Source organism: Notamacropus eugenii, chromosome 5, assembly GCF_028372415.1.
Source record: "Notamacropus eugenii isolate mMacEug1 chromosome 5, mMacEug1.pri_v2, whole genome shotgun sequence".
Classification (NCBI taxonomy): Eukaryota; Metazoa; Chordata; class Mammalia; order Diprotodontia; family Macropodidae; genus Notamacropus; species Notamacropus eugenii.
This window is the reverse complement of record NC_092876.1, coordinates 337693729-337707616: the sequence shown is the minus strand read 5'-3', so window position 1 is coordinate 337707616 and position 13888 is coordinate 337693729. Positions and strand designations below refer to the sequence as shown.

General features: G+C 36.5%; 1 protein-coding gene across 3 annotated transcripts in view; it reads right to left on the bottom strand.

Annotated features, from left to right (window-relative positions):
* Positions 1 to 13888, bottom strand: part of ZNF148 (zinc finger protein 148) — a 139690-nt gene that overhangs the window by 80202 nt on the left and 45600 nt on the right. For all 3 annotated transcript variants that reach the window (XM_072613744.1, XM_072613745.1, XM_072613743.1), the window contains one exon: positions 8962 to 9307. In XM_072613744.1, coding sequence (XP_072469845.1) covers positions 8962 to 9291 — 330 coding nt within the window. In that variant the 5' untranslated portion in view covers positions 9292 to 9307. The remainder of the gene's footprint in view (positions 1 to 8961; positions 9308 to 13888) is intronic.

Here is a 13888-nt window from a genome sequence, read left to right as displayed (position 1 = left end):
TAAGAAAATTGGAAAGCCATAGGGGAAGGCAGGTTATAGAGGGCTTTATAAGCCAGAGGAATTTATATTTGATCCTGGAGGTGACTGGGAGCCACTGAAGTTGACTGAATAGAGGGATGACATGTTCAAACCTGTACTTAGGAAAATCAATTTGATAGATGAATAGAGTGCTGAGTGGAGGATGGACTGGAATGGAAAGAGACTCAAAACAGGGAGACCAGATACTGCAATAGCCCAGGCATGAGGTGATAAGGGCCTGTACCAGGATGGTAGCAGTATCAGAGGAAAAAAGAGAACATATTTAATATGAAGATGAAAAACAACAAGGCATCATAACTAACTGACTATGGGGGGCGGGGAAGGAAGAAGGGAGTGAGAGAATAAGAAGTCAAGAAAGATACCTAGGTTATGAGCTGAAGGTGATAGTCCCTTCAACAGTGATGAGAAAAAGGAAAAATCTGGGGGAATGATATTCAAAGTGATGGTTTAAATTACTGAACAGAGAAATGCCAAAGACAGATTCCTAGAGCAGTCTATTAGAGACCTCCCTCACCATATTGTCATCATATGAGTTAACATCATATTGGTCAATACTCTTTAGCTTTGGGCAGTAAGCTAATTCTGACCCACCTAACGACACTGTATTAGCCCAGGCCTCTCTTCCTTTTAGCTTCTGAAATGGTTTCCCTTCCTTAGGCCTCTCCCTGCCTCCAAAGACTCCCTGCACAGCACTGGCCAATTAATCTACCTAAAATATTACTTTTATCATATCATTCTCCTATTTAGAAAACTCCACTAGATCTCTACTGTTACTGTTCTATAGTCATACAAATATAAAATTTTAGAGCTAGAGACCGATTACAACCTCTTATTTTCACATGTGAGGAAACTGAAAACCAAGCCTAAAGACTCTTTTCTTGGCACTCAAAACCTGATAAGACTCTAGCCTCACCCAATCTATGTAGTATCATTTCACACTACAGCCTCTTCACTGGCCCCATCCCTAATATTCTATGCTCATTCCACAGCCTCTAAATTATTTTCTCTCATTTCTATCTACCCAAATCCTATTGCAACCTTCAGGGCCCAGCGCTTTCATTCCCCCCTGCAGAATGGGATGAATGGGAAAATGAGAGAGAAAGCAGAGCTATTCCACATATATTTTACTTCTACTTTAACAATGAACAGGCTGGGATAGACACAAATGGTTAATAAGAAACTGAAACCCAAAATACAGGAAGATCTAAAGAGCAACTAATTGACCCCAATGAGTTCTATTCACCTAGACTAACTACATCCTACAGTACTGAAAAGAATATGCAATATAAATGCTGAACCTCACCTAGTAAATGTGGAGAGAATGAGAGAAATGCTGAAGGAGTGGGTATTTAGAAACACTGATCCTGGTGTAATTATATAGTAGAAAAAATTATGTCCATTTTCATTTCAAAAGGAAGAGGTGATCACTGGAATCCAGCATTCATTAAGAATTTAATAGGCTATGTTCCCTTTTTTATAGGATTTTTAGACTGGAAGATCAGGGGATTGGCCGTAGTGTAACTAATAGGATTTCAGCAAGACACTTGACAAAGTCTTTATTGAAACAACACAAGGACACACAAACTGTATCATCAGATGGTCTCAGAACTGACTCTTTAGAATACTGATTAATAATGTGAAGCTGGAGGAAGGTTTCTCATAGAGAACTCTAGGAATTTATCTTTGGTATTGCTCTGTTCCATGTTTAAAACAATAACTCAGATGAAGGCACAGATAGCATTGTTTATCAAAATTTTGGATGACATCTGGCTGGAATTGACTGCGAGTGCACTGTTAGTAAGCAAGCTAGCCAGATGTAATTTAATAGAAATAAATGTAAAGTCTAATACCTGGCTTCAAAAGACCAACTGCAGAAATAAAAGAGAGAGAAGTTTTAGCTAGAAAGTATTCCACGTGTAAAAGACTTGGAGTGTTCACCAGATTGTAAGCTAACTCTGGACTTTAAGTCAGGAGTGCAATGTCACATCCCAAAAAGCTAATGCAAAATTAATAAAATTTAAAAGTTACAACTCTGGACCTGTTTCCTCAACTGAAAAATTAGAGAACTGAAACAACTGTTTGCTCTCTAACATCATAGTACTCTACGGCATAGTTCTTCCCCAGCAGGAGTCTTTTCTAATCATTGCAGCCTCGAACTAGTTTTCATTCTTAACTCCAAAAACATTTACTGCTTTGTACCACCCTATCGGACATTTACCTATAACAATAAAATTCACATTTGCTTAACCTTTACAATGTGCTTTCTTTAGAATAATAATGAGATTTCAGGAGTTTAACTGACTTGCCTGTTTTCTGGTGAGTCAGAGAGTGAACCCTGGTCTTCTAAGATGTTTGTTTTTTTTTTTTAAAGAAAAGATAGATATCAAGGGATGTACTGAATATAGGTTTACCAAGTACATTACCTGATCAAATAAGTGGTATCGTATGAGCCAGAGCAGGTTGCTTACTCACAACTTACTGATGTGTTATTAAACTGACTTTTTAAAATATTTAAACAACATTTTTCAAACACCAGAAGTCCCCCAACAACTGAAATGAAGTTATAACAAAAACAACAATTTTTGCCTTGGATTATAGAAGGGAGATAAATTTAATTGAACATTCCATGAACTGAACTTAAAAAGGGATCTAGCACACAGCAAATGGTTTTATTATACCAGAGATCATGTTTTTAAACATGATAGAACACAAATTCCTAAAACTTCAAGGCCTTCCACTACTTTCCAACTTTATCTTCCATGACTTACCTATGCAAAGGCCTCTCCACTACAGTCAAACTATTCTACCCCATGAATTAGCTATGCATATTTCTGCCTCTGGGAACAAGAAGCTTACTTGCGTAAGGTGGGAGTTGCTTAATTTACTATCATGCTGGTACTTAGCATAATTATGTATAGCTAAGAGACAAAGCTGACAGAACCAAGGTAAAGCTGAGAACAAAAAGCAGGAAACCATCAAAGCAGGCCAGACTTGGGGAATGCGTAAAAACTAATAGTCAAAATGAGCTAAATTCAGAAGTTAGGAAAAGTTAGGAATGAGGCAGCATACAGGAATTAGTGGTTAAGTCAAAGAAATGGTAAAAAAACAAGAAAATTAGTTAAGGGAGAGGTGGTGAAAGAAAAGACAAGCAAGATGCAACAGGAAGTCTCTTTTCCAGATGAAACAAGAACCATTTTGCAGGTGAGTCACATTTGAGGGATGAGTCAGTTGACCTTGCTAGACTGGGGAGTGCAGAGTCAAAGATAAGGGTAGATCTTGACATCTGACCATATTTGTCTTCTAAGAGCAGAGGCTAGATTCCTCCCATTGCCAAAATGAGATATAAATCAAACATAATCATATCATTCCCAGCTGTTTCAGTACTTTGCCAGAACTACATCTCTGTCACATGCCCTTAACATTCTTCCCCAAATTAGCTCCTCTTTCCAACTACCCAGTTTTCATCAGTAGTTGCACAGTTCTTCAGTCATCCAAACTAGAAACCTGGGAATGATTTTTGACTTGTCACTCTTCTTCATTCCCTATTATATAGATATTACCAAGTTCCATCTTTCCAGTGCCTTCCTCTCTATTTTTACCACTAACCATCATCTCAGTCCAATTTCTTATTGTAGAATTTACAACTAAAAGGACCCTTAAAAATTACTTAGTTGTAGGATCTTAGGATATGGGGCTGTCAGGAGCCTTAAAGACCATCTTATCCAAAACATTAATTTTACAGATGGAGAAACTGAGGTCCACAGTTGTGACTTTCTCAAGGGCCCACAAGTAAGAAGTAGCTACGCCAGATTTTGAACCCAAGTGTTCTGACTATAGGTCCACTTCTCTTTATGTTATACCACAGTACCTTAGCATATAACTAAAGATTTTTCTAACCTCCTACCTGGTCTCTGACTCCAATTTCTCTCCATTGCAATATCTTCTATGTTCTGTTGGTCAAATCTAAAGTACCAATATCATTTCCACCCCCATGTAAGAATTTATAAGGCTCTCTATCACTAACTATATCAATTCTTAACTTCCTGAAATTTGTCTAAACTTTAGCTTTAAAAGCCTTCCATAAGGACATTTAGAAGAACTGGGCAAGCTGGCATGTCCTCCTTCAGTATGTCATGTCTCTGACAAGACCTTCCTGTTACTACACCCTCCTATGAGAAACTGAATAGTACTACTTGCTTTCCTGACCCCCTCAAACGAAAAAGTATTCTTTCTTCCAAGGCTAACTCCTCCAGTAATGCTCTGGGATCCCAACCCTTATCTCCTCTTTCTTGATACTGAAGTCAGGAGGAGGCAGGAGAGGGGGAGTGGGGGGAGAGAGACAGACAGACAGACAGACAGACAGACAGACAGAGACAGAGACAGAGAGACACAGAGAGAGAGAAGGAAGGTTTTCCTCACTAGAAAAGGTAAGAAAGACATGGTTCATGTACCTCTAATGAAACTGATTCCCCCTCTGAGCAAGTACCTAAGCGGTTAAGATATTTTTTAAAAAATCAGAAAAGCAACAGAAGAATCATCAGGTACTAAGATTATTGTCAGAGACAGTAAGAGGTTGCAACTTTCTCTACAGACTTTCCAGGTGAATCTTCAGATTAAGTTTCCCCTATACTCTTTCTCTTTGCCCTTACTGTTAAACTAGTTTCACTATAAATGACCAAGTGACACCAGTGACAAGCTGGCTCAGGCAAAAGAACAGATACTACACAACTATACAAAGAGAATACAGCCATTGTTAAGAAAGCCTTTTGTATTCCCAGTGTCAAGACAGTTTCTGGCACATAGGAACAAGGATTGGATCTGTTATTGCATTACTATAAGGAACTTCTGGGGATAAATAAACTCCTTTTACTAATTTAAGTTTGTTCCCTTTCTGTATCTTATAGTCTTAGAGAATTGCCCAAAACACTGAAAGGTTAGTAACTTGCCAAGAGTTTAAGAGGCAACTGATGGCTCAGCGACGAGAGCACTGAGTCTGGGGTCAAAAAGACCTCTGACATCCCAATCCAACTTCAGACACTTACTAGGGGCACTTAGGGCAGTGTCTGGCACATAGTAGGAGCTTAATAAATGCTTATTGCCTCAGCTCCCAAGTGTCACACAGCCAGGATCTGTCAGAGACAGGACTTGAATATAGCAGATTTTGAAGTCAGCTCTCCATTCACTATGCTACACTGTTTCTCACACAGGTTGAATGCTTTATGATTTGTTGCTTGATATCCAGAAGTACTGCTACAATGCTTTAATTTATGCCTCATCTCTGGAAAAAAGCAAAGCTAATTTGTATCATTAAACAATTTGAGGATCATTCCCTTAAAAATCTATCAGAAGAGATATCTATTCCTTAACTAGCAGTAACAAACAACGTTATCATAATATCACAAATGATGTTAGAAAAATATTCACACTTTGGATTTTCCCAGAAAAACTGATTCAAATTAAGGACCACATTTTGTAAAAAGAACTATGGAACATTTGGCTGAAACACTAAGCATAAAGTATAAAGTCTGTATGATTATTACTGTGATGCGTAGTACAAGGACTGACAAATCTATCTCTACAAACAATGTTCAAAAGCTATGGCAATTCACATGGAAAAGACTAGTGTTAAACCTTCCAGGAAGCATATGGCGCTGAGGGGAATCCCAGATGCTAGCCACTAATGTTGTCCCATATGAGACTATAAATAGGCAGGTAATATATATGTCAAAACATTTTTTGGCACTCTCAAATGAACCTTTAAGTATATTAATTAGTAATCAAAAATGGCTCTAATATGTAGTTCATCAAGTTAAAGGAATGCACTGTACAGACCCTAAGAAACTGGATGTTAGCCAAAGCAGCAAATTATTTCAATAAGCATTTGAATGAATAGAAATGGGAAGTGGGAGAATTGGGCATGAAAAGTAAGTCTGTCCCTTTCTAGGATGAATCTGAAAGACCATTGCAAATTATTGATAAATGTAGCCCAACTTTATACCTGAATAAATCAGAATTCAAAATGCATAGAAGAGATCCACTATCAGGAATTCTTTAAGAGGGAAATGAAAATGTTTATTTATAGGAGAAATTCATCCTCACCCTTCCCACTATCCCCTCTGCAAAATATATTCTGAAGAATGTAGCTGTAGTATCTTGAGTTTTTATGAATTGGAGGTTAAAATCTTTCAAAAAAGAGCTGTCTTTATCACTCCTGATAAGACTAAACTGTAGGTAGAACTGGAGATTTCTAAATACACAAAGAACAAAATAATGGCTCTAATGACATCACTGAGCAAAGATGATTTTAAGATACCGTGAACATTTTGTTCTCCTTTATAGGCCAACACTAAGCTGGGAGAAGTTGTTTGTCCCTCGTTTCTGAAAAGAATCTTGACTGGTGTGTAAATTGGATTTAAGTGAGGCAGAGCTGCATAAAACATCAGACCCACTCTCTCTCTTTCAGAGTCATCAAAGTCCAGTGGCAAGAAAAAAATCAAGATGACTGGCAATAAGTCATAAGACATGTACAAATTGGTTTCTTTGTGCTATTTGAACTGTGCCTAAAATAAGCGGTTAGATGAATATTAAAGTATATATCTATCATTTTATAACTACATAAAGACTTTATTTTATTATTACATGGTACACTTGAAGTTTAGATATATCCTAACTGGAAGATCCTTTCTGCTCAAGTGATACAGCATTATGGGTTTCTATATTACTATTCTAGAATAGAAAGATTATAATTTGTGGTTGGTTACAAATGTGCTTATATTTGTCCTTGCCTCTCCTGTATTATAGAATGCAAGCTCCTTGCAAGACGGAACTGTCTCATTCATTCTATTTGTATCCCCAATGTCTAGTTAGCACAGTGCTTGAATACAGAAGATATTAAATACTTGTGTGGTTGACTGAACATTTTAATAGAAAATTAAACAGTGTTTTCCCTACAGCAAGCTGTCCACTGATCTAACAATGTAGACATATAACTACCTTGGGTACAGGATCCAATTTGAATTCAAAACTGGAGGGACTCAATAGTCCCTAAAGACCAAAGGTCAAGTATGAAAACTTGAGGAACCTTGCTAGTGATTTGACCTTTAATCACTTGATCACCAAACTCTGTTCCTAGTTGTTGTACAACTGTTGACAATCAAGTGTCAGTGAGTTAGATTTAGTTGATAACTTGGAGGCCAAAAGAAATCAAAACTCGTCACAATGAGAAAGAGTTAATAACGTGTGAAGGGAAACTAGCATTAGCAATTAAAAAAAAAAACCACACACTAAAAGTTAAACTTAAGAAGGCATAGAAATTAAGAAAAAAAATTCCAGTTCTTTCAAATTCCCAAGTAAATGACGAAATAAAAGATGAGCACCATTACCATGCCATATATGAAAGACAGGTGCTGGTAGATGAGGCAGAAATAATGCCATTTTGAAGAACAGGTTCAGAAAGAATGAGAAACTAAAAGGAAAAGACAGGTTATGCTGACTGACTCTGCAGGAATAAATAGACAGCTGCAAAGGAATATGCTATTTAACTTAGAAAAAGTTTTGAAAGTACAGTAGCTGTTTGGAAAAATTTCTACAGGGAAAATGAAATGGCTTAAATAGGAGTAAACCCCAGATTCAGTTAAGGATAACAGAAAAGTCTCTCTCTGGGAAATATAAATATGAAGAAATCAGTGAAAAATGGAAGATTTACATGAACAGATGCAGAGATAAGTAATCAGAATAATATATGCAATTATACTCATGTAATTTAAAACTATGAAAAAAAGGCAATTAAATACACGTAGCAACCAGTATTAAATCCAGAAATGTAATGACAACAAAGGAATATGGGGTCAATGAGAACAGATACATTTGCTAGACTGATCAATTTTGCTTAAATATTTTCTTTGGTACAAAGGAAGGTGGAGAAGCAGGAGTTCAGACAGGCTAACAGTAATGGCTGCGATGTGAAAAACAAAACAAAACAAAACCAAGAACATTTAACAAGTTTAAGCTGCTTTCAAACTACTTTCTCAGCTGTTATTAGTCTGCTAGATGAGAGAGGAGCAACCTGATGAGGTGTCATGTGACTACAAAGACTACAGTTTCTCCGTGGACTGGGAAGCCCGCACCTAGGAACTAAGTAGAAAGGCTCCTACTTTATGAGAGAACTAAGAAGCTGAAAGAAAAGCACTAGCTTGGACTCAGGGTAGAAGCGGGAAGGACTTATTAAGAGAAATTTTAGCTGACTTGAAAAGAATTCAAAGTGTTAAGCTGGGTCAAACTAAAAATAAACAACACTATATACTTTGCTGTAGACTATTGTTCTTACCTAAAGATAGGAATTACTCTAAAATCCCTTTATACAATGTCGTATAATTAAAACGGCCTGTACACCCTAACCTGGATGGCTGAGTCTATGCTGTACTAAAGAAACTAAAGGAGCACTAATGGAATAAAGTGCTCAGTTCCAAGGTAGTAATCTTTGGATAAGAGACCCAAACCCTCTAGTGATAGTAAGCAAAGAGTTAACAGTGGAAAACCTTCTGTTTAGGTGTCACTTTATCAGCTGAATTCAACTTATTTTTTTTCCAGTTATGGTCTAAAAGCAAAATTCAAATTTCTTGACGCCTTAGGAAAGGCCCCAGATTTAAACAGAATTTCTAACAAATACTAGGTGTTTATAGTTCAAAAACTGACAAAAACAGTTATAGGGATAATAAAATTTTTACTTCTGCCATCTAAAATGTGACATGTCAGTGTTATATGACAATCTTTTCAGCACATATACTGAATAAATCAGTGATTCACTATAGTCAATTCTCCTATTACTGATAAGTATTTGCATCATTTCTACATTACACAAACCTCTTTATTACTAATGCCCTTTCTAATTATAGCTAAATATTGGGTACAGTAAGTACTTACAGGGACATTAACTGCATATTGCAGCCCTTGAGGAAGCCTGTCTTGTGTCTCCATCTCATCATCATTTTTCACTGTCTCCTCATGGACCATGAGTTCATCATGTGAAATCATCTCCTGTGGTCGCATTTCACTTTCTTGTAACACTTCATCCGCTGCAAGGATATCTTGATGTGGCAAACTCCGATCCTGAAGCACTGCTTCCTGTAGTTCTCCAGACACTGCAGATTGGTCAGATACTCCACCCATTACAACCATCGCCCTGGAAGACTGCATTTCGTCTATGCCGCCACATTTAAGAAATAATCCTTCCAATTTGTCTTCAATGTTCATGCTTAAGTGTAACTGCCTACAAAGATCAAGTTTAGCAAATGGGCACATGAAATCAGTTTTACATGTCCACTTGATTAATGTTTAAGTTTCAAAATGTCAAATGTACAAGCTATTAAATAACATCCTAGGAACAATTTATTCACTCATGCTTCAATTAAAAATAATTGTACATGTAGCTCTGAACTGCCCGTAATTTTAAGATTATAAAAACAAAACTGTAAAAGAAGCTAGATAGCAAAGCACAAAATTTTCATCCCTAGTGTATAGCTTAAATCTTGAATTGATTCACTAATAAAAAATAAGCTTGATTACATATCACAAATCCATCATGCTGGAAACAAAAAGAAACCCTAGCAACTAATGGACAGCAGCCTGAAATCTGACTAACAGGTATATTTTTAGAATAAAAATTATTGTTCTCACAATTACAAATTACTTGCCAGTAATAAACACTACTGACAATGTTGTACTTCAACACAACCAAACATCCAAGTTTTTCAAACTTATCAGTTTTTCAAACTGCTTTCTCAGCTGTTATTAGTCTGCTAGATGAGAGAGGAGCAACCTGATGAGGTGTCATGTGACACCTCAAGGTGAAAACAGAATAAAGTTTGGCTCCTAAAGGTTTAAGGGTTTCTCTAACAGCATTTGTGTAAATCTCTATGTTTTAATAGATCCATTTTACATGATGTGAATATGGTGTGAAAAACATGTTATCACTAAATGAATTATATATGTCCATATAATTTTGATAGGTGGTTATTATTAGAAATTAGGAATCCTATCATTTAAGATTCACTACCTATGGAAGTTTGCAAAAATCAAATTTAGTTAAAACTAAAGTTTTAGGTCAAGGATCCAACTTTGGTTTCTCTGAATGTACACTTAATTCTCCACCGATGTTTAACCTGATAACAGGTTATCATGACATTGGAAATAAGTTCAATTTAAAGATCAAAGCATCATTATTAGTCCTTCACCTTATTTATTCTTCTGTTTTGTCATCAACAATGATATAAACACACAAAAGTAAATCCAGAAATGAATTAGAAAAGGAAGGGGAAAAGCTCAGATAAGCACAGAACTAGGTTTTCTAGTCCAGAATATAGGAAAAATATTTTTGAAATTTGTGAACTGAGTTTCTACCTCCCCAAAATAAAATAAAAGCTTCTGTCAAGATCAAAATTATGTAAGTGGTGAGTCTATCTCCCAGTTGTGATTTAGGAAGTCAAACACTAAAGAAAGTCAGACACATTTTCATTACTGTGGTGAAAAAAGGTGGAAACCTTTACTTAATTGAACAAGCAATTCAAAAACATTATCTTTAGCAAGAACAAGCCAAATAAAACAAAATTTACTCATATTTCCTTTCTTCATATCAAATAAGGAGAGAGGGATATAGACTGGACCTGTGATTTCATTGGCATAGGGGCTCCTATGGGTGAAGAACACAAACAATAAAGGAACAGAAATCCAATTCCATCTTTATAAATCATATGGTACGAGGGCAGCTAGGCGGCACAGTGGATGAAGCCCTGGCCCTGGAATTAGGAGGACCTAGGTTCAAATCTGGCCTGAGCCACTTGACATTTGCTAGCTGTGTGACCCCTGGGCAAGTCACTTAACTCTGATTGCCTCACAAAAAGAATAAAAACAAATCATGAAGTACCATACAAATCTGAAATTAAAGGAATAAATTTAAGCTTTACAGCAAAATAAGCACTTCATCTTCAAGTACGGTAAAACTTCATTTCATCAATGTGAGGCATCCCTGGCTTAGTGGGTAGAGAGAGGGCCTCAGAACCAGGAAGAACTGGATTCAGGTCCTGCTTCTGACAAGTACTGGCTATGTAATCCCTAAGCACATCACTTAATTCTCAGTGTTTCAGCAAACTCTCTTAAGACTATAAATGCAGAGAAGGTACCTGCCAGGTTGAAGAAAAGTTCTTATCTGGGATTTTCCTTTATCAACGAAATCCCAGGTCCAGCCTCTTTGTATTGCTAACCAATATCATGGGGAATGAGGTTTCCAACTAAATGAGGCTTAATCCTTTAAGTGCTGAATTTCAGCATTCTTCTTTATCCTTTTTAAATGATAATCTTTCCCAAATAAATTACACATTTCCCTTATAGGGCATACAAGTGAGTTATAACTTACAAACAAACACTGTATAAACATCTGAGTCTGACCCACTCCCTCTGCACCATGTGAGCATTTGCTGGGAATGAGCTTTCAGAAAATCTGTGAGACTGCAAAATGGATGCAGGGTCACAGTTCTAAAAAGCAGAAATTTCTCAGTGGAATGACCTTTAGGAGATTTTATATATATATATATATATATATTTGTATATGTGTATATATATATATATATGTGTGCGTATATATGAATATACGCACACATATACACACACACAAAAACATGTACTGGTCAAAAAATTTTTACTAAGTTTTTTTTAAACTTCACTTGCCATAATTGCCTGAAATTCTACCATTCAGAAATCTATTTGAGGGGTAACAAGTATCCTTTAAAAACTCAAATATTTTTTGGTGAATTAAAGAGTTTTCAGTTAGTCATGCCTTAATGGGAATTAGTTCTATCAAACTGTTTTCATCTTAATATCATTGATATTCTGCATTGATAATCTGCACTCTGGAAGTAGTCATTTTGATTTAAGGTGAAGAGGTGATAGGTAAATTTTTTAGCATTGTAGGAGACTTGAACACAGCTGGATTGAGTGAACTCTAGAGGCTTGGAGCAACCTGATGGCATTGGACACTTAGAAGCCAGAAAAAAATGTGAAAAGTATTCACTTATTTTAAATTTTTACCTAGGGTTAGCTCTGGAGTCCAACAGAGGGGAGGAAATTACCTTTCACTTCCAATCAATTATATCATGGGTTAAAAAGGGTTTTGTGAGTTATCCTCAGAATCTAACCACAATTTATAGCAATGTTTTACCAAGAAAATACATTCCAAGTTCCAAACAATTTGCAGAGTTTTTAAACATAACATATTCATAAGCTGGGGCCTTCTTATATAATGAATTTTAACCTTGTACAATAACTTTTTGAAGTTTTTATGAACATCAGTTATTGTACTGTATATAATATCTCTTTAAAGTTAAAAGCCCAAATAAGGTTTTTTTTGAAATAGCCCTAAACTTTCCTAATTTTTAAGTCTTTTATTTATACTTTATATCATCACAGATACAGCTGGAAGGACTCTCAAGGGCTATCATGTCCAACCTCCTATTTTACTAATAAGGAAACTGAGGCCCATGAAGGCTAAGCGACTGTTCAAGGTACCACAGATGTAGGATTTGAACCCAGGGCTCCTAATTCCAGAGTATTCAGACTTCCACTGTATCATCATGATGACTCTTTTCCCATTAGTATCAGGTTGTCAATGGTTTCTGCTGGGTTGCACACAAAAATCACAACTTAGAACATCAATTATTTCTCCATACACCTGAGGAATGTACCTATTATTCAGAGAAACTTTAACATCAAAAGTTTCTATATTGTCACCCTTCCACTCAGGCTAGCTCAACCTTCTCCCTACTCCTTCCCTTGCTTAATGGCAGGGGGAAAAAAGAAAAACTCAGGAGAGATACTAGAAAGCAGAAATAACAGAGACTACAAACAAGAAAGGGGATAGCTACATCTGACAGGTAGGCAATGGAAAGGAAGCAAGGCCAGTACAATGTAAACTCCTTGAAAAGTGGAACTGTTTTGTCTTTGTATCTCTAAGGTCTAGAAATACATGTCTGGCATGCAGTAGGAACTTAATAAATGTCTACCAATTGAATGAAGGCCAGCAGTAATAGAAAAAATGCTAGGAAGGGTAAATTTGCATTTGGCCCACTATTTCCTTTCCTTTGCCACTGCCTCCCCTCCAAGTTCCTGATATCCCAATCCTCTCAAGCTGCTCTCTAGCTCTCCAAAAGCAAGAAAAATCTGACATGCTCTTAAGAGCCCATTTAGTCAATAACAACAAATTTTGTTGTTATCCAGTCATTTCGGTCATATCTGACTCTTCATGACCACACTGTGGGGTTTTCTGGGCAAAGATACTGTAGTAGTTTGCCATTTTCCTCCCCAGTTCATTTTACAGATGAGGAAAGAGAGGCAAACAGGATTAGGTGACTTGCCTGGGGTCACTCAGTTAGTGTCTAAAGCTGGATTTGAACTTTGCTCTTCCTGTCTTCAGGCCCGCCATTCTATCCACAGTGCCACCTACCAGACCCACTGCATTTATCAGGCTATGTGCCTGATAACTATAAAATATATATATATATTATATACATATTATATGTTATATATACATATTATATACATATTATATATTATATAACATATAATATAACTGATAACTATGTGCCCAACGCTGTGCTAAGTGATGAGAATACAAGAATAAGGCTAAAGCGCTCCTGTCCTAGAGGAGCTCCCATTCAAAACAAGACAAACAAGATACATATAGAAGGGTACAGAACATATATAAATAGTTACAAGATAACTGAGAGATGGGCAGAGTCAGGAAGGCACTCGTTTGGGTGAATCAGGCATGAGAGACATTTGCACACTTGAATCCTAAATG